General features: G+C 38.9%; 3 protein-coding genes across 3 annotated transcripts in view; all 3 read left to right on the plus strand.

Moving 5' to 3' along the window:
* Nucleotides 1–2158: 2158 nt before the first annotated feature.
* Nucleotides 2159–6922, plus strand: LOC103352987 (uncharacterized). Its single transcript, XM_008275719.1, has 3 exons — nucleotides 2159–2282; nucleotides 3188–3693; nucleotides 6866–6922. Exons 1-3 carry the CDS (start codon nucleotides 2159–2161, stop codon nucleotides 6920–6922), a joined length of 687 nt encoding a protein of 228 aa, XP_008273941.1.
* Nucleotides 6923–6934: 12 nt separating this feature from the next.
* Nucleotides 6935–14545, plus strand: LOC103352988 (serine/threonine-protein phosphatase 4 regulatory subunit 2-A-like; the record flags this gene model as incomplete). Its single annotated transcript, XM_008275722.1, has 3 exons — nucleotides 6935–7195; nucleotides 9896–10351; nucleotides 14472–14545. Coding segments are annotated over exons 1-3 (702 nt in total), but the record flags the coding sequence as incomplete, so codon positions are not given.
* The window catches only part of nmnat2 (nicotinamide nucleotide adenylyltransferase 2), a 24154-nt gene continuing 20512 nt past the window's right edge, over nucleotides 14535–18176 (plus strand). Inside the window, exon 1 of the mRNA XM_008275688.1 lies at nucleotides 14535–14700. Coding sequence (XP_008273910.1) covers nucleotides 14616–14700 — 85 coding nt within the window. The 5' untranslated portion in view covers nucleotides 14535–14615. The remainder of the gene's footprint in view (nucleotides 14701–18176) is intronic.

Raw genomic sequence — 18176 nt, forward strand, 5'->3', positions numbered from 1 at the left:
AAGATATATTGTAACTGTATTTTCATGCTGGAAGAATACGGTTTCCTTTAAAGGAAGTCATTCATTGTGTGTTTTCTTCATCTTGCATTGCAGGACCCTGTTTAAAGTGATCATCTAACAAACAGCTAATCAGTGCTGATACTTTATGCTAATAGATGAAGGAGGGATAATAATACAGTAGATGCTTTGGATGTCTTAGATATAGCTGTGCAGTACTGTTAGTAGACTGAGTAGCAGCAGATGATAGAAAGCTCATTAAAACAGGAAGAGACATGAGAGACTTATTTTTTAGAGACTTGAGACTTGACTTGGACTCGTGACCAAAGACTTGAGACTTGACCAAGTCTCACCCCACAAAGACTTGAGACTTGACTTGGACTTGTAACCAAAGACTTGAGACTTGACTTGGACTTGCAAAAAAAGACTTGTGAACATCTCTGGCATGAGTTCAGGAGACAAACAGCAGCTTCCTGATAATCCAGAGAGGTTTAAAGATCACTTCTCTGTCCTGAGCTCTGAGGGTTTTAACTCAGGGACTCACAGCTGGGACAGTTTAGTTGGAGACAGTTTAGGCTGTTCCATGGGTGTGTTCAAGGAATCTATCCAGAGGACAATACACCTAAGACCTGGATTGTGGACAGTTTTGTTCTATAAGGATGAATACAAAGCGTTCTCTCCATCACGTCTACCCACTTTTGTTCCAGTACAGAAGACGCTTCAGAGGATCAGAGTGAATGTGGACTGGAACAGAGAAAAGCTGTTGTTCTCTGATCCTGATACTAACACACAAACACACCTTCACACACACGTTCACTGAGAGGGTGTTTCCATATTTTTACACTTAGTCACATCAGTCACTAAAGATTTTACCAGTGAAGTTTCGTGTGACTGTAGAACAACACTAACAGATGATGATGATCTCTGTCACGAACATGCGAACTCTCCAAAACCCACAGACGAGGAGAAGATTCCACAACAGGACTTTGTGAACTCTGATTAAAAAATATTTTTTCACAGAAAACTCACACAGACTTTGGACAACATAAAGATTCTTCTTCTTCTTGGTATAAGAACATCTTTCTGAATCAGTGTATTGTTCGACATTGCTATGTTGTGATCAGAATAATCATTAGTTAAGACAAAGATCAATTTTACTGGAGAAACTCTTAATGACTGTGACAGAGACTTTGACAATCAGATCAGTTCTGAATGTGTTCTATTCATTTGTGAATAGTAAATTAGTAGTAATGCTCTAACTATATGTATCACTGAATAACGTTTTGAGCTGTGATTTTTGTTTGACTCCATTTCTTTTTTTAAAATTTAGTTTACATTATTTCTCATAGACTGTGGCCTGGGTTAATCATTAAACCATAATTCAAAGCTGGCAACACACACACACACACACACACACACACACACACACACACACACACACACACACACAGTATCAGAATCAGAATGCTTTTATTGTCACTTTATTGTATGCAGCGACATTAGGAGTGCTGCTCCAGTTGGTGCATGTAAACAGTTTAAAAGTTCGAAACTGAATATACAAACAATAATAGTAGCTGTATGAGTCATTATAGTGTTTTACCAGCAGTTGTGGAGATCACATTTGACTGAGACACAAATGGAACAAAAATACTGTGACACCTGAGCTCATCAAGATTGAATTTTTGTAAGTGTACCAGTGGGTGATGAAAAAAAACAAAAAAAAAAAAACAATTAAATGCTTCTTGCCCTACAGAGATTTGCTACATTTATGTATCAGTTTGTTTATTTTGTTGGTGTTGTCTTTTCTTAGGAGTGCAGAACGCATATCCCTGCTGGAAATTGTACAATAAGACCTGGCTAAACTACGGAAACAAAAACAGTTGTACAAAAACAGTAATAATATACATTAGGGTTTTTTTGTTTGTTTGTTTTTTGTTTGTTGTGTTTTATTTGTTTGTTTGTTTTTGGTGTTGTTGTTTTTTAATTACAAGGTGGAACTAAAGTTAACTATTGTCCTCTGTCACAGCTTTACACTGTGACACCAGCCGGAAGTAAACAATGAAAAGGCGCCAGCTGCGTTAGCTTGACTGATGTATGGACAGAGCTGGAAGACGGCTGTGTTGTCGTATCTTAGATCAATATTTCAGTATTTGAAGTTACAATGTCTTCATCTGAGTGTCTGACAGAGTTTACTGCCGAACAAGAAAATGTTTGCAGTCAAGAAAATGCCTCAACATGTGAACCAACGACGGTCTGGAAACCTGAAATAACGATAAACACAGCAGGTATGTAAAACTACAACACAGTCTGTAGCAGATTCAGGAGAAACTGACTGAACTAGAAGATCAATGCAGAGTTTAGAAACATGAGATGAAACTAGAGGCTAATGAGGACAACGCAAGCTTCCAGCCGCCCAGCTAACATGCTAAAGGTGCTAACAAAGCTAGCACGTCGTTCTGCCTTCTATGTTAGCTTCCTGCTCGGCAGCGCTGCTGTTTTGCACCTTTTTACTTTGTTAAAGCCTAGTAGGCGTTTTGAACCACACTTTGGAACGGTGAAACTTCTGTATCTGTAAATCTGCTTAAAATGGGGAATTTTCTGCCTCCAACTCACAGTTGATCAGCTCCAAAGGAGGTCACGATTAGAGTTTGTGATTTAAATCGGCTGTGAGAAGGGTCTCCCTTTCACTGATTGACCTTCTGACAATAATTTTAGCGATACAGATTCTTACTTTAGGGAATACGTTACATGTGCGAACCTGTTAAGCTACATACAGCTGGAGACAACAAATTAAATTCCTCTTCAGATTCTTCTCTCAATCAAAAGTCACTGTTCTTCTGTCGCCTTTTCAAACTGGCCTCTCAATACTTCTGCCAAAGTCATTTAACTCACTTTTTTCCCCAAACCTTTGCTGTGGCTTATGTTAATGAGCCACGTCTCAGACATTAGTGTGCTTGCTCTGCATTTGATAAATATATTAAGATATTTGTATGAAAATGTTTATGCCAATGTTTCATCACAAGTGTCAACATATGATTCATTCATCTCATTTATTGGTCCACTAACATCTTCATGTATGAGGTTTATACTGCAGACTTGCACAGCAACCTTGTTTTTTTTTTTGTTTGCTTTTTTTTTTTTGCTCAATTTTGCCTACTGAGTTTGTAACTTTTTTCTTTTGGCCTTCCAGCGCTCCCACAACATGTCTACAAGGAGGAGGATGTTTTTGATGACAAGCAGCTTTGTAATCAGGAAGGGAGCTGCAGTCTCAACGACCGAGGGCCTCCACAGATTAAAGAGGAACAGGTGGAACTCTATACCAGTCTGGACCAGGCAAGCCAGCAGCTTCCTCAGATTAAAGAGGAACAGGAGGAGCTTTTCACCTGTCCGGACCAGGTGAAGCCCGAGCCTTCACAGATTAAAGAGGAACAGGAGGAACTCTACAGCAGTCTGGAACAGGTGGACCCAGAACCTCCACACATTAAAGACGAACAGGATAAATTCTGCACCGGTTTGAGCCAGAAGGACCCAGAACCTCCACAGATTAAAGAGGAACAGGATGAACTCTGCACCAGTCAGGAGGGAGAGCTGCTTGTAGTAAAGCAGGAGACTGATAGCTTTATGGAGACCTCTGCTTATGAGGAAAGTGACCACAGCGGCAATTCTCCCATATCAGACAGCCACTGTGATGCTGACGTAGGGAAAAAGTCTGTAGAATGTGATGTCTGTGGAAAAGCTTTCAAGAATAAATCCCAAATGAACAGACATCTTAGAATCCACACAGGTGAAAAGCCATATACTTGCGAAACTTGTGGGACACATTTCAGTTATAGCACTACGCTGAAACTCCACATGAGAACGCACACAGGCGAGAAGCCACATTCTTGCACAATATGTGGGAAAAGTTTCAGTCAAACTAGTAGTTTGACCGTCCACATGAGAATCCACACAGGTGAGAAGCCGTACCTTTGTAAGACCTGTGGAAGAACATTTACTGGCATATCAGCATTTAAAAGACATCTGGCTATCCACACAGGTGAGAAGCCGCATTCTTGTAAAACATGTGGGAAAACTTTCAGCCGAAGTAATCATTTGACTGACCACATGAGAACTCACACTGGTGAGAGGCCGTATTCTTGCAACTTATGTGCAAAAAGTTACAGTCGAAGTGCTCATTTGACCGAGCACATGAGAACCCACACAGGCGAGAAGCCATTTTCATGTGAAACATGTGGTAAAGGTTTCCGATTTAAGGATAACTTGTTGGTACATATGAGACTCCACACAGGTGAGAAGCCATACGTTTGTAACGTGTGTGGGAAAAGATTTAGTGACTTTTCAGCACTTAAGAGTCATACAAAACTCCACACAGGTGAGAAACCATATTCTTGCAAAACATGTGGGAAGAATTTTGGTCACTGTAGTAATTTGACTGTCCATATGAGAACCCACACAGGTGAGAAGCCGTCGTCCTGAAACATCTGTAGGAAAAATAATCAGGGAACCAAGCTTAAAAAGTTCATTGGTTCGGGTTAAAGCTGTAGCTTTCATATTTAAAGGTTAAGTCAGATTCAGGTTAAAGATTATTGATATTTATGTAATTGGCATATAAAGACAGCATGAACCAGATACTGTCACAGATGCCTCTAATTTGTTATTTCATAAATAGCATCAGAAAATGGCATGGTCTAAACCACTGTTTCCTATTTACAGAATCCGGGCAATGTTCAAATACTTTTTTTTTCAGCACATTCAGATCGGGCAGCTTGATCAGATATCGCACATGTGGGATCTTTTTCTTGTAATTACGAGATAGTTTTATCATACTTAGGAGTCTCCAAACTTTCTTTTTGCTTTTGTGAACAGAATGTTCTTCCTGAAAATATTGGTGCTACAATGTCAATAGAAAAACAACCATGACAGTGAAACAGAGTTGACCATAGAGAACTGGTTCAAAAATGACACTTGCAAAGGAATCATAAAAAAAAAAAAAAAGTTGTGTTTTCATTCTGCTTATTGCTTCATAAACAAATTTCACTCATAACAATTTCAAACACTAATTGATTGCCATCAGCTTTATGCTTGTGCTGGATTATGTTGATGTCATTGACATGTATACCTCCCCATTCTGCTTACAATCACTAAATACAGTCTACCGCAGAGTATTTGGTGTTTATTTAAACCTCGACTTATCACTGAGTGTTACACATTTGAGTTAGAGGACCTGTCTTGTCCACCCACAGACTCAATCACTAACTTGATTATAAACCTGTTCTTGGTCTGCTTCATTCGTATCTGAGTATTTATATCAGTCAGAAACATACAGGAAGCTGTTGTATTCCCTCCCAGAACTTACTCCTCCTATCTGCTTTCAGAACTTGTGCTGAACTTTGAAAAGATATTTAAGTGTATTCTGTCTTTGCTTGGAATCACTTGCAAAATTTCCTAAATTTTGAACAGCTGATCTCACTAAACGAATTCAAAGCAACGTTCAGGCCTCATGTTATGACTAGTCTGAATTGAGTCATGGTCACTGACTTGTGAACTTCATGGGACTGTACTACACTTCATTTTTATATAAATCTTTATGTAAGTGGTTGATAGCTATAATCTGTTCAGTTGAGCTGCTGACTTTTCGGCCGGGTGTTCCTGTAAAAAAGAATAATCGTATTTTTCCTGTTAAACTAAAGATTAAAGGAAATTGGGAAAAAATAGAACAAACACTGTACTGAACTGTGTAAACAGAACAGGAAGCTTTATTTCTCCACTGTGACAGTGAACATAACACACAGACTTAGTAAAAGCACTGATACCATACTGTCACATCATTGAAAATGTTAAGTATTAGTATGTCAGTATAATCAGTAAAATGTACTGTGATACTACAATTAAAGGTATTGATTGCAAAAGAAAAAATATCTCCTCTTATTATTAAACTATAATCTTGAATGTTCTATCGTTGGAATGTTGGTAAGTTGGGGACCCTAGGAGCTCAACAGGTTGAGCGGGTGACCCATGTACAGGGGCTGAAAATCCCCACCGCACCGGCGTGGTGCAAGTGCGACCATGGCTGCATGTCCTTCCCCAGCTCTTCTAACCCTGGCCTTTCCTGTCTCAGTCTCCATCTGACTATTCTAAATTCTGAAAGGCCAAAAAGAAAAGATCTTGTAAAATCAGTTTACACTTTTGTTGTCACAAATTGTTTTTTCACATCTTCATGTTGCTCTTGAAATAAATGATTCTGTTGGCCTTAGAAAGTGTCACACAGAATGTATAAAATTCTGTCATTAACGGTTTAGTCTCAAAGTGTCTTTTGTTTCAACAAAAAAATTCATATCTGACATTCAAAATATCAGTCAGATTTTTGACCTAATACTTTTTCTGAGGTTTAATTTGCCATTGAGGTGAGGAAATGTAAGACTTTGAGGAAAACATGGGAATCAGAGCTTAGCATATTGATATTAAATTAACTTGATCATCACTCCGATCATCATATCAGACAACACTGCTGTAACACACTAAGTCTTTCTTTGTGAGTACTGTAGTAACTGAGGTGTAATCCAACTCTATAATAGTGTATATTGTAATATGTTTGGACCTGTACAGAAACACAGATTGTTAATTTCTCTCTGGTTTGCTAATAAAAAGTATCCACGTGATACATTTTTAATCCCAAAATCAAATCCTTCACTTTGTTTTTTTGCATTTTGGAAAAATAGACCACTGCATATATTTTACATCATATTTTGATAACATTAATTTTATATTTTACTGACAACTTGAAAGCAGTAATGATTTTAATGTATTTAGTTAACAATATTTTAACTGTTTTGTGTGAAGTTCTTTCATCCTGCTGATGTGTTTTTAGGCATCTTACGTTGAAGTGACGGAACTTCGTAGTGCGACACCCGGCGGAAGTAGCTAACACACCCATGGCTAGTAGTTCGCTTGACTGATGTGTGAACTGAGCTGGAAGACGGTTGTGTTGTCGTGTCTCCGGTCAATATTTCAGCAGTTTAAGGTAAAATGTGTTCGGTTCAGTATCTGAGAGAGGTGATCAGCGAGCGACTAACTGCTGCTGCTGAAGAAATATTCACAGAGTTTGAAAAAACCATCGTCCAGTACGAGGAAGAGATCGATCGTCAGCGCAGACTGCTGGACATCATCTGGAAACCACAGATACCGTTACACACTATAGGTATGTAAAACCACTAGAGTCTGAGAGAAATAACTGAGAGCTGCGACTTAACCAGAGCTCTGCGTTACATTTATTTTTCGGAGCACAGTATGAGAATACCGTGCTAACTAGCGAAGCTAACGCTAAGTTGACTGTTGCGTTTGACGACGGAAAACTGACAAGCTAACGGGACAATAGATGATGTATTTGTGGTGTTTGGATTCCAACCAAGAAATTGCTTTATTCTCTAAACTCAGTCCTGCTTACATGGCTGGTGTCACTGCTGTCAGACCGACCGTCTCAGGTCTTCTTGGGCGTCTTTTGGACCACGTAGGCCGGTTTGAAGGCCAGTTCTTGGTGCAGACTTTGACAGCGGACACGCCCACATTTCTATTCACGCTATAGTAGCTGCCTGGCGGTGTGCAGACTGGGGAGCTGTGGGTGTTTCTGAAACCTCCGACTATGTCCTCCGTAAACGTATTCATTTATGTCCTCTGTAGTGGAAATTTGTTTTTGAGCTACAGTACTAAACAAATGTATTAGACCACCAACCAGTGTAAGGTTTATGCCACAGCTTCCCTAAAATAACAGCACTGGTAGTTGCCAAAATGTGAAAATCGACGGTATCATGAACAAGAACATCTGCAACAACATCTTAGTGCATCATGGAATCCCTTCTGACTGATTCTGATTGGTTATGGGTTCATACACCAACAAGACAATGAGCCCAAGCATACTTCAAAGCTGCGCAGAGACTATTTGACCAAGAAAAAGGAATGTGGAGTCCTGGAACTGATGGACCGACCATATCAAAGTCTGGATTTGAATCCTATTAAACTAATTTGGGATGTAGTACATTCAAAGACTGATTGCACAACAGTTTCATCAAAAGCAAGTCTGTGGGAACGGCTATAAACTATTTGGAGCTCAATAACAAAAGAGACATAAAAACGATGCCAGCAAGAATGCAAGCTGTTATCAAGACCAAAGGAGGCCACACAAAGTATGATGTTTTGTGGTTATTATGTATGAAAAAGGACGATTTAGTTGTTGCAGTTTATTTGCCAAAATAATAACAATAACCTTTTTAATTTTAAATAAGTTTTTGAAAGATTTCCCAAACTATTTATGTTTTCTTGTTTTTATGACAGTTGGTCTAATAAATTTGTTAAGCGCTGCATATCTTTTGACTCATTTGACCTAAGCTACAAAGTTCTAATAGCTCAATAGAGGACATCCTGCCCTTTCCAATGGTATCTTATGTATTTGGGTGGGATGAGGGGAACTTTTTTTTTTTATGCTGACACAAAATGCAGAGTGCAGCAAATTACACTTTTTCCCTCAGTTCTCAGGAGGATATTACTACTTACAGATCGGGCTGTAGGACTGTGCCAGTGAATATTCCTGCTGTCGAGCACAAGGTTTCTGGAGAATACTTTCTATGGTGATTGAAAGCATGTAAAAATCAAAGCACCTCAAAAGTCCTGCACTACCTACTTTAATTCCAGCTCTTTCAATGATGAAATTATGAAGGTGTGGATGACAGAGAATCTCCTCATACGTTTTCTTGTTCTTCTGGCACATGTGCAACTGCATTACTAGCAGACCAATTTATGTCATGTGTACACCATGGGTGTGTGGTTATTGGGATATTAATGATTAATTTTTTATCAATGAATCTGCATTTATGATTGAACTATTTGAAAGCATAATAACTATAAAGGCAGAAGACTAAGAGCATACATATCAAAAAACATATTTTACATTAGCTATTGTACTTGTGACTTGAAGTGGCGGTCGTTAGCAAACAGAGAGCATTGTGGGTGGCTTTTAGCAATGTACCACCATGACAGAGACTTCTGTCACAAGCAGTGCTTACCCAGCATTAAATGGCAAATCTATGTCAAAAATAGATGTAAGAAAGCAAAAAAAAAAAACAAAAAAAACCCCAATAGTCAGAGAGTCGTAGGGACACAATCTGCACCTTCACGTTTTAAATCAAAAGTTTTACACAATTCTGGGAACATGCACATCTAGCATTTAATGCATGAAAGTAAGACTATTGAACATTTTATCAGATAATTTTACTTTTACTTTTCATGAATTGTCTATCGCCTGTACATTTTGCTGTCGTTTTATCACCAATGCCTATTAAACATGTTGCATGTATCGGTGAAGCACTGACAGAGAATATTGGTCTGCAGATTGAGAACTGACCCTTACATACCTTCACTTAATTAATGTTTAAATTGCCTGACTTATTTGGTTCAGCCACATACAGCAGCTATCAGTGTAACACTCAACCCTCACAGCCATCATCCAGCATCCAATTCCAATCTGCGTTTTACCCCACCAAGATATGATAGTTTAACCAATTAAATGACGATTTGTGGGCTTAGAGGTTCAACACTGAATGCCGCTCCGTTTTGCAGACTACAGCCAGACATGCTTTCCACTCTGCTCTTCCACTCTGTTCTCCTCTTCTGTCCTGTCCCATTCATCTCCATCCTTCTTACCGCTGTCCTTGGCTAAGGCTACATTTGAGCAATGCTAGATAATTCAGAAATGTGCAAATGGATTATGTATATGTATACTACCTCCTACTTCTTTTCAAACATGTAACATTTATGCACATGGATTTCATTCACTATGCTCAGATGTGTGGTTTTATTACCATCTCATCAGTGACCTTTTTTTTCTTGTATTTCTTTGTCGCCCCAGACCTTCCACAGCATTATGCCTGTGCAGAACAAGAACTTCTCACGGATCAGCAGCTCTGCGACAAGGACAGGAACTCCAGTTTAGAACAAGAAGACTCAGGGTCTCCACCGATTAAAGAGGAACAGGAGGAACTGTGCACCCATGTAGACCAGGAGGACCGAGACCCTCTACAAATAAAAGAGGAACAGGAGGAAATCTGCACAAGTGTGGACCAGGATGACCTCGAACCTCCACAGATTAAAGAGGAACAGGAGGAACTCTACACCAGTCTGGGTCAGGAGACCCCTGAGTTTCAGCAGATTAAAGCTGAACATGAGGAACCCTGCACCAGTCAGGAGATAAGGCAGATTATAGTGAAGCAGGAGACGGATACGTTTTTGGTGACACCAGCATATGAGGAAAGTGACCACAGTGACATCTCTCCCATGTCAGAGAGTCACTGTGAAAGTGATGCAGGTAAAAAATCAGTAGAATGTGATGTCTGTGGGAAAGCCTTTAAAGATAAGGCCCAGATGAAGAAACATTATAGAATCCACACAGGTGTGAAGCCATACCTTTGTAACACATGCGGGAAAAATTTCAGCTGTAGCTCTCACCTAAAAGTCCACACGAGAACCCACACAGGTGAGAAGCCATATTCTTGTGAAACATGTGGGAAAAGTTTCAGAAGTAATGATAACTTGTTGGTACACATGAGGACTCACACAGGTGAGAAGCCATATTCTTGTGAAACATGTGGGAAAAGTTTTAGTCATTGTAGTAATCTGACTGTCCACATGAGAAGTCACACAGGTGAGAAACCGTATTCTTGCGAGACATGTGGAAAAAGTTTCACTGTAAGTCGTAGTTTGATGGTCCACATGAGACTCCACACAGGTGAGAAGCTGTATCTGTGTAACACCTGTGGGAAAAGATTTACTGACTTAACCACATTTAAAAGGCACACAGCAATCCACACAGGTGTGAAGCCGTATTCCTGTGAAACATGTGGTAAAAGTTTCACTTATAGTAGTAATTTGAAAGTTCACATGAGAACTCACACAGGTGAGAAGCCACATGTATGTAACTTCTGTTGGAAAAGATTTGCTGACACGTCAGCACTTAAAAGGCACACAGCAGTCCACAAAGGTGAGAAGCCTTATTCTTGCGAAACATGTGGGAATGGTTTCAGACGTCGGGATAACTTGTTGCTCCACATGAGCACCCACACCGATGAAAAGCCTTATCCTTGCGAAACATGTGGGAAGAGTTTCAGAAGTAACGAAAACTTGTTGCTCCACGTGAGGACTCACACAGGTGAGAAGCCGTATTCCTGCAAAACATGTGGAAAAAGTTTCAGTCATTGTAGTAATTTAATTGTCCACATGAGAACCCACACAGGTGAGAAACCATACCTTTGTAACACCTGCGGAAAAAGATTTTCTGTCCCATCAGTGCTTAAAAGTCACATGAGAATCCACACCGGTGAGAAGCCGTACTTGTGTAACACCTGCGGAAAAAGCTTTACAGTCTCATCAGCACTTGAAAGGCATAAAGCAATCCACACAGGTGAGAAGTCGTCGACATGAAACATCTGCAACAATAATTATCTGGAAGCCAAGCTGGAAACGATATGTAAGAATTCGTTCAAAGGAAGATGTTTCAGATTTAAAGCACCTTTATACTTAATATTCAACATTTATCCATGGATTCAGTGACTTAGGCTGTGGGCTACATGAGTCCTGATTCTTAGCCTGTTTTTGTTCACTTTGTAAAAAATTAAGTGCAGTGAATCAGCTGCTAAGTTTTTTGTTTGTTTGTTTGTTTTTCTTTGCTGCGTACCATTTGATGTACTAACAAGTATTTCTTTGATACTGAGGAAAAGCTTAAAACCTGAGAATTCTCAGGCATCTTATGAACTGTTACAACTCCTGCACCGTCGCTGTAATTTGCGTTATCTCTCTACTCTCTCTAGCAACTGGAGTCTCTTCAGAGTTCTTTAGTGTTGTTACATTTAATTATTCAATGTGTTTTGTCACTATATCGATTTGACATTGTTTCAGGCTTTAGAGGTAACACTAACAAATTGTAGATGTACAACATGTTGTTGTAAAAGGCACTTTATAAATAAAGTAAAAGAAGTTCGAAACCAAACATAAGTCTTTCTGTGCTGCTTAATCAAACTGATGGACTAAATAATTATTGCAACTACAACTGTCATGAGCTGAAAATTCTTCACACTCCAGCAACTTTTTGCAAGAATGACAGGGGATAGAGTCATAACTGCAATATCAGTGAACACAGCGACTTTAAAACTGCATGTACAGTGTAGAACAAATGTGTAAATGTGTGGCAATGCAATGCAATAGTGACACACTTAACAAACAATGACAGACGGAGAGTAAAGCAGCTCAGTTCTAATGTCTATTAGTCTTCAGGATTCACTTCAGGAGTTGATAGTTCTGTCTGATTTCAGGCAATCTGATGCTGGTAGAGATAAAAAGAAGGAGGCTGGAGGGTTTCCACCTCCAACTAGCAATGAACTTTGAGGAAGCGTTGAGTGGTGCATCTTAAAAGATACACAGTACGGTTTATTTATACAAAAGTAAGTGAAACATAAACATATTGTGTATGTAGCGTATACTTCTGGATTTCAATTAAGCCCCGACTCCTCTCCCTTTAGAACGAATATGTATATGTATTTGTTGCTGTGACACTATAACTGTTCCAAACCTACATTGCATTCAGTAGCATGCAGTTGAGATGCACTATGTCATCATAATATTGCACTTTCAGCTTTGACTCTTTTGCTTATTTTTTGCCCTTCATGCCTGATGTATAAATAACATTTTTCTAGTGTTTTCATCGACGCCAACCAAGGACAAAAGCTCAACTTGGAAAAAGAAGAAAGCTGCTGCTCATCACATCTGTGGTCGGATAAGATGAAAATTGAATTGTTTAGACACAAGAAAGAAACGCTGAACCCCATGAACACCATCCTCACAGTTAAAGATGGTGGTGGAAGCATAATTCTTTTTAGTCGATGGATGAGAAAAGAGAAGAAAAACATCAGGCAGTCTGCACAAAAACTTATCCCTGTCAGCATTACACATTCCATCAAGACAATGATCTGAAACATACAGAAAACAATCTGAAGATGTTGGAGGCCAGACTTGAATTCCAATGAGAATCTGTAGTCAAACAGAAGACCAGATTGACGTGATGAAGCCTGTTAGCAATTATAATAACTGATTGAATGATGTCGTGCCACTGATTACTGAGAAAGGCTATAAAGAATTTTGGCAGTGAATACTTTACGTGATCACCAGAAACTCTTTAAATGTCTTTTAATGTCCACATGATGCACTCAGCTGTAATAGAAATGAATTAACGTTTCAAAACAGCATGCTGCTAATGATTGTCAGGGCTGCATCTGGTTGCTTCAGACCTGAGTTTGTGTTAATGTGTTTCACGTGGAGATGAACTGTAGAGTCAAATCTTTGATGGATACAATCTGTAATCAAGTGTTTAATTGGTTCACCTTCACTTTCTAGGGTGTCCAGTTGAATTTCTCCTGCATATAGCGCACATACTTGTGGGAATATATAAATACATCAAATCAAATCAAATATAGCCTAATAACTAACCAGAGCTGCAACAAACAATTGTTTTCACATCGGATAGTTTCGGAATTATTTAATTACTTGTGTGGTCTATAAGATGTTGTATGTTTTAATGTGGATCAGTGTTTGCCAAAGCTCAAGATGACAAATGTTCTAGTTTTTTCCACAACCCAAAAATGGGTTTAGTTTACTTTCACAAAGGAGGAAAGAAACTAGAGAGCACATTTAAACAACAGGACGTTTAGGTGAAAGTGCTCTCCACTTAAAAACAAAACTATGAAAATAAATGCAAATATCTGTAAAATTGTATTTTTTGCTGATTCAAATACATTGAAAATAATAATAATAATAATAATTTTGCAGTCAAACTTAAAACAGTAAGCATTTGTAAAAATCCAGATTTTTGATGTAGACATTATGTAGTTACAAAGTTAATGTGATATTTCAGGTGAATCTTAATTAATGCCGTTCAAGGACTTTTATTTTTCAGTTAGGCTGGAACTAGACAGCACATAATAATAAATCTAAAATTTCTAAAACTTTTATTGTCTGTACTTTTTTTTTTTTTTTTTTTTTTTTTTTTTTTTTACAGCTAGTGTATATATTAACATTTTTTATAAGGTGGCCCTAAATTAATCCCTTTAAATTACTTTTTTTCAGATAGCCTAGAATTTAACAGGTGAGTACTTGCATGATAATATACAAGAATTTCTAACATATTTATTGAGCAAGGCATAAAAACGATGAACAGCAACAAAGAAAGCATTAGATATGACCGTTTTTATCTGTATTTTGGAACAAACAGAATACTTCTGCCATGTTTTCAGTGTTTTCCTCCACTGTGAGGCTCCACTCTGCTGTAACATCACCACGGTGCTGCTCTGCTGTTGTGATGCGGGAGGCTGAACCTGTGATGATGCTGATGATGCTGATGATGCTCTGACGCTGTTTCCTCCTCCTGCCTCCTGCCGCAGACTCTCCATCCAGCCTCGCCTCTCTCTCTCTGACTCTCTGCGTCGGCCGCCTGCCACAAACAACCGACCACCCGACCCATCGTGGGACCGGGGACCGGACCGGACCGGTGCACAGGACCGAAGAGCACAGAGGAGGGAAGGACCATGACAGAAACCACCAAAACGCACGTCATCCTGCTGTCCTGCGGCAGCTTCAACCCCATCACCAAGGGACACATCCATATGTTCGGTGAGCTTCTCGGGGCTTCGGGTGGGGGAGGGCGGCAGGGCTGCGTGTTTTTAGGAGATGAAGATCAGCAGAACCTCCCTAAGAAAGCGTAGCGATCAAAATCTGGGTCTAAAAATGGCAGAAAAATGAACGGAGTTTGGTGAGACGGTCGCTGTCCAGCTTGGTGGTGCTGAAATGGGCGACGTCTCATCCGTACAAAAAACGCGCAAAAAATAAATTAATAAATAAAGCATGAGGGTTACACAATGACACTAACCCGGGTCAGCGCCGTCTGGACCCGTTCTAAAGAGCCAGACACGAAAAAGAGCCGTGTCAAAGGCCTGCAGGCCGCGCAGAGTGTGGCGCAGCGCACAAATGGAAGCTGGCGCACAGTTCCTCCTGGTCCTCTCGGATTCTCCAGGTCCCGGACCAGATGGACACACGGACACGCAGGCCGTCCCTGTCCGGGTACAGGCCTTGCTCAGCGGCGTTTTCCTGCGTCATCAGCGGTGGCAATAGGCCTCCTCAGACGGACTGAAAGTAAAAGACAAATTATTCAGAGACAGAGTTCCTCGGGGCAGATGTTCTGTAGATGTGCTTGTCATGTAAAGGAGAACCGATGCAATAATTTATTAATTAGTAATGAGAAGCTATTTAGAAAATGTCAAGTTTTGCAGTGAAAATGCAATAACAAATTTATTGAAGTGTGAAAAATCTGGATATTAGCACAAACCAGTATCAACAATACAAGTTATATTGTATCAAATTATTCAACATCTGTATGTTAACACACAGCAGTGACTTACTCAGACATGAATATAAACTTGTAGGCTACTGCTAATTAGAGGAGTCTGTTTTTATGTCTTTATGTCTTTTTAAACTGTTGAGAAAGTCCAATAAAAATCCTTCCAAGTATAATAAACTATAATCCAAATGTTTTATATATCAAAGATTGATTTACAGAACATGAATTCAACCTCAAAATGTAATCACTTACTCATTAATAAGGACGCAGCTTTTTAAAATATTGGGTTCCAACATATGAGGCAATTAAAAGGCAACAATCCTTTCTACAGTGACCAGACAACATGAAAATATCTCATAAGTTATACTCTAAAATGGCTTCTCTCATTGAGGGAAAATAATATTCTGCAAATAATCAGAAGCAATTCAGAAAATGTAAAGTTTTGCCCCTCAAAGCCTCTTTATAATTGTGGATATAATGCATTAAAACATTTTTTAAAATCATGTAAATGTAAAGTCTCACGCTGCTACTAATCAGAGAAGATTATTTTTTCTTTGAGTTTGTCTTTAAGTCCTCTTTAAGTCCCTATTAAAATTAAACTAAAATGTAAGTATTTATTTGAATCTGTCTAAGATGGATTTACAAAACATGAATTTGACCTCAAGAAGTTTTTTTTTATGCATTAATATTGTGTGTTTATATTAATTCTATCGAGCCAAAAACAAAAGACTGCAAATACTGGGAAACAAGGAAGTAAATGTCAAGTTTTCCTCCTTAAAATCATCTTTAGTTGTGAAGGTAATCCAATAAAAAAATACCTGCATATTATCATAACGATGTGCAAAAATCGCAAACATTAGCACACAGAACTGTTAAGAACCTGGATATTAATATACTAAAATGTCAACAAAAAAATGGCTATTAAGACACAATAGTATCAATAACGAGGGTATTATTGCATTAAAAGATTCAAAAACTGGATAGTAACAAACAACAGCAACAATAACAATCTATGACAATCTGTATTTTGCATTTTGTATCCCTCCTAAAAACATAGAGGAAATTTTTATTTTTTTTTCTGGCTGCTGATAGTATTTTCAGATTTTTCATCCAGTGTTCAGATTTCTGTTGTGGAAATGAATGCAAATGAAAGCATTTTAGATGTACAACATCTCATTTGCATACTTGAACAGAAAATTTGTAAAACCCCCAAAATATTTTATTGTAAGTAATCAACGGGGGATGTTTCATGGTGATATTTATTATAAAAATTCACTCTATTCACCTGTATCTCTCATTAAAGTCATTTTTTTAAAGGAATAATGGAAATATTTTTCAGGTTGTCACTTTTATGATTATAACTTAAACATTCAGTTCAGTTATTTTATTTTGTATATTTTTGTATTTTTTGTATTTTGTATTTATAATAAAAAACCTCAGACATGGTTTCACAGAATCAGTCTAAACCAAACGATCAGTTGAGTTCTGTACCAGCGAGTTGCTCTGCATCAAATCAGTTCAAACTGTAGCTTCAATGCTCAGTTTGTTTCTTCTTCTTCCAGTTTTCAGTCTCAGATTCCTAAACGTCGCAGCAACTGACTGAAACTCTGCCAATGACTCAAACAAAAAAACCTCCATCAGTCACATCTTTGCTCAAAGAGCTTGTTAGCGTCACCGTCGCCATGGCAACAAACTGTTCAAAAGGATAATTTTTAAAAAGCTCAGTTGGGAATCCAGGCGAAGCCCAGAGGAAAGTTTTACTATAAAAACAAATCAAACAACTAACGGCTACGGATCAAAAGTCAACCTGAAGACAAAACTCAGGGTTCTGGTCTGAATCTGCGTCATTACAGCTTCAAACACCTGCAAGACCTGAAACTACCACGTTCTACAGCGTTCTCATACACTATAAACTGAGAACAGTTGATGCAGTGACTCTCTAGTCAGTAACTTGTCAGCTGCAACTCATGGCTAAAACCAATGACCGTAGTGAGGACCTCTGGTTGCACATTGTGGGTGTTCATAAGTAGAGGAAAGACTAAAGTTATATCCAAGTGTTTTCAAGGTTGAGTGGCCACAGTGCAAAGCTGAATTAAAACAAAACAAAACAAAAAAAAATTACAAGGAGTTCCACATGATGGAACATCTCAATTGGTTGGTAGGGAAATGAAAGTGAGTCCTGCACTGGGAGAGTGGTGGAGTCCAAGAAGAATCCCTAATAGCATCCTGGTAAATGTAACTAATTCTTGTAGCAACATTATAATCAAATGCAAAGCTGGTCTCCATGGACGCTGACCAAGGAGTTCAATTCAATTCATCCATCCATTCATTCAATATCTATACACCGCTTAATCCTCACTAGGGTCGCGGGGGGGCTGGAGCCTATCCCAGCCGACTTAGGGCTACACTTAGAGACAGACAACCAAGCTCAACATGTTTTTGGACCTTGTGGGAGGAGGCCAGAGAACCCGGAGAGAACATGCAAACTCCACGCATTCAAGATTCCGGTGCCCTCACTGGGACGCGAACCGGCAACCTTCTTGCTGCGAGGCAACAGTGCTACCAACTGCGCCACCTTGCAGCCAATTCAATTCAATTCAATTCAATTCAATTTTATTTGTATAGGGCATATTTACAACAACAAGTCATCTCATAGCGCTTAACAAAGGCAGAGACAGAAACACCCAACAATCCAAAACATTTGGATTCCCTATAAGCTTCAGCAGTCCGAAAGCAGTCCACAACAGTGGGA

Source organism: Stegastes partitus, unplaced genomic scaffold (assembly GCF_000690725.1).
Source record: "Stegastes partitus isolate 25-593 unplaced genomic scaffold, Stegastes_partitus-1.0.2 Scaffold57, whole genome shotgun sequence".
Taxonomy (NCBI): domain Eukaryota; kingdom Metazoa; phylum Chordata; class Actinopteri; family Pomacentridae; genus Stegastes; species Stegastes partitus.

Excerpts from the sequence above, each read along its gene's own strand:
- LOC103352987 (XM_008275719.1), top strand. The coding sequence starts at position 2,159 with ATGTCTTCATCTGAGTGTCTGACAGAGTTTACTGCCGAACAAGAAAAT. Across the intron at positions 2,283-3,187 it reads AATAACGATAAACACAGCAG|CGCTCCCACAACATGTCTAC; the intron begins GTATGTAAAACT and ends TTGGCCTTCCAG. Across the intron at positions 3,694-6,865 it reads ACAGCCACTGTGATGCTGAC|GCATCTTACGTTGAAGTGAC; the intron begins GTAGGGAAAAAG and ends ATGTGTTTTTAG.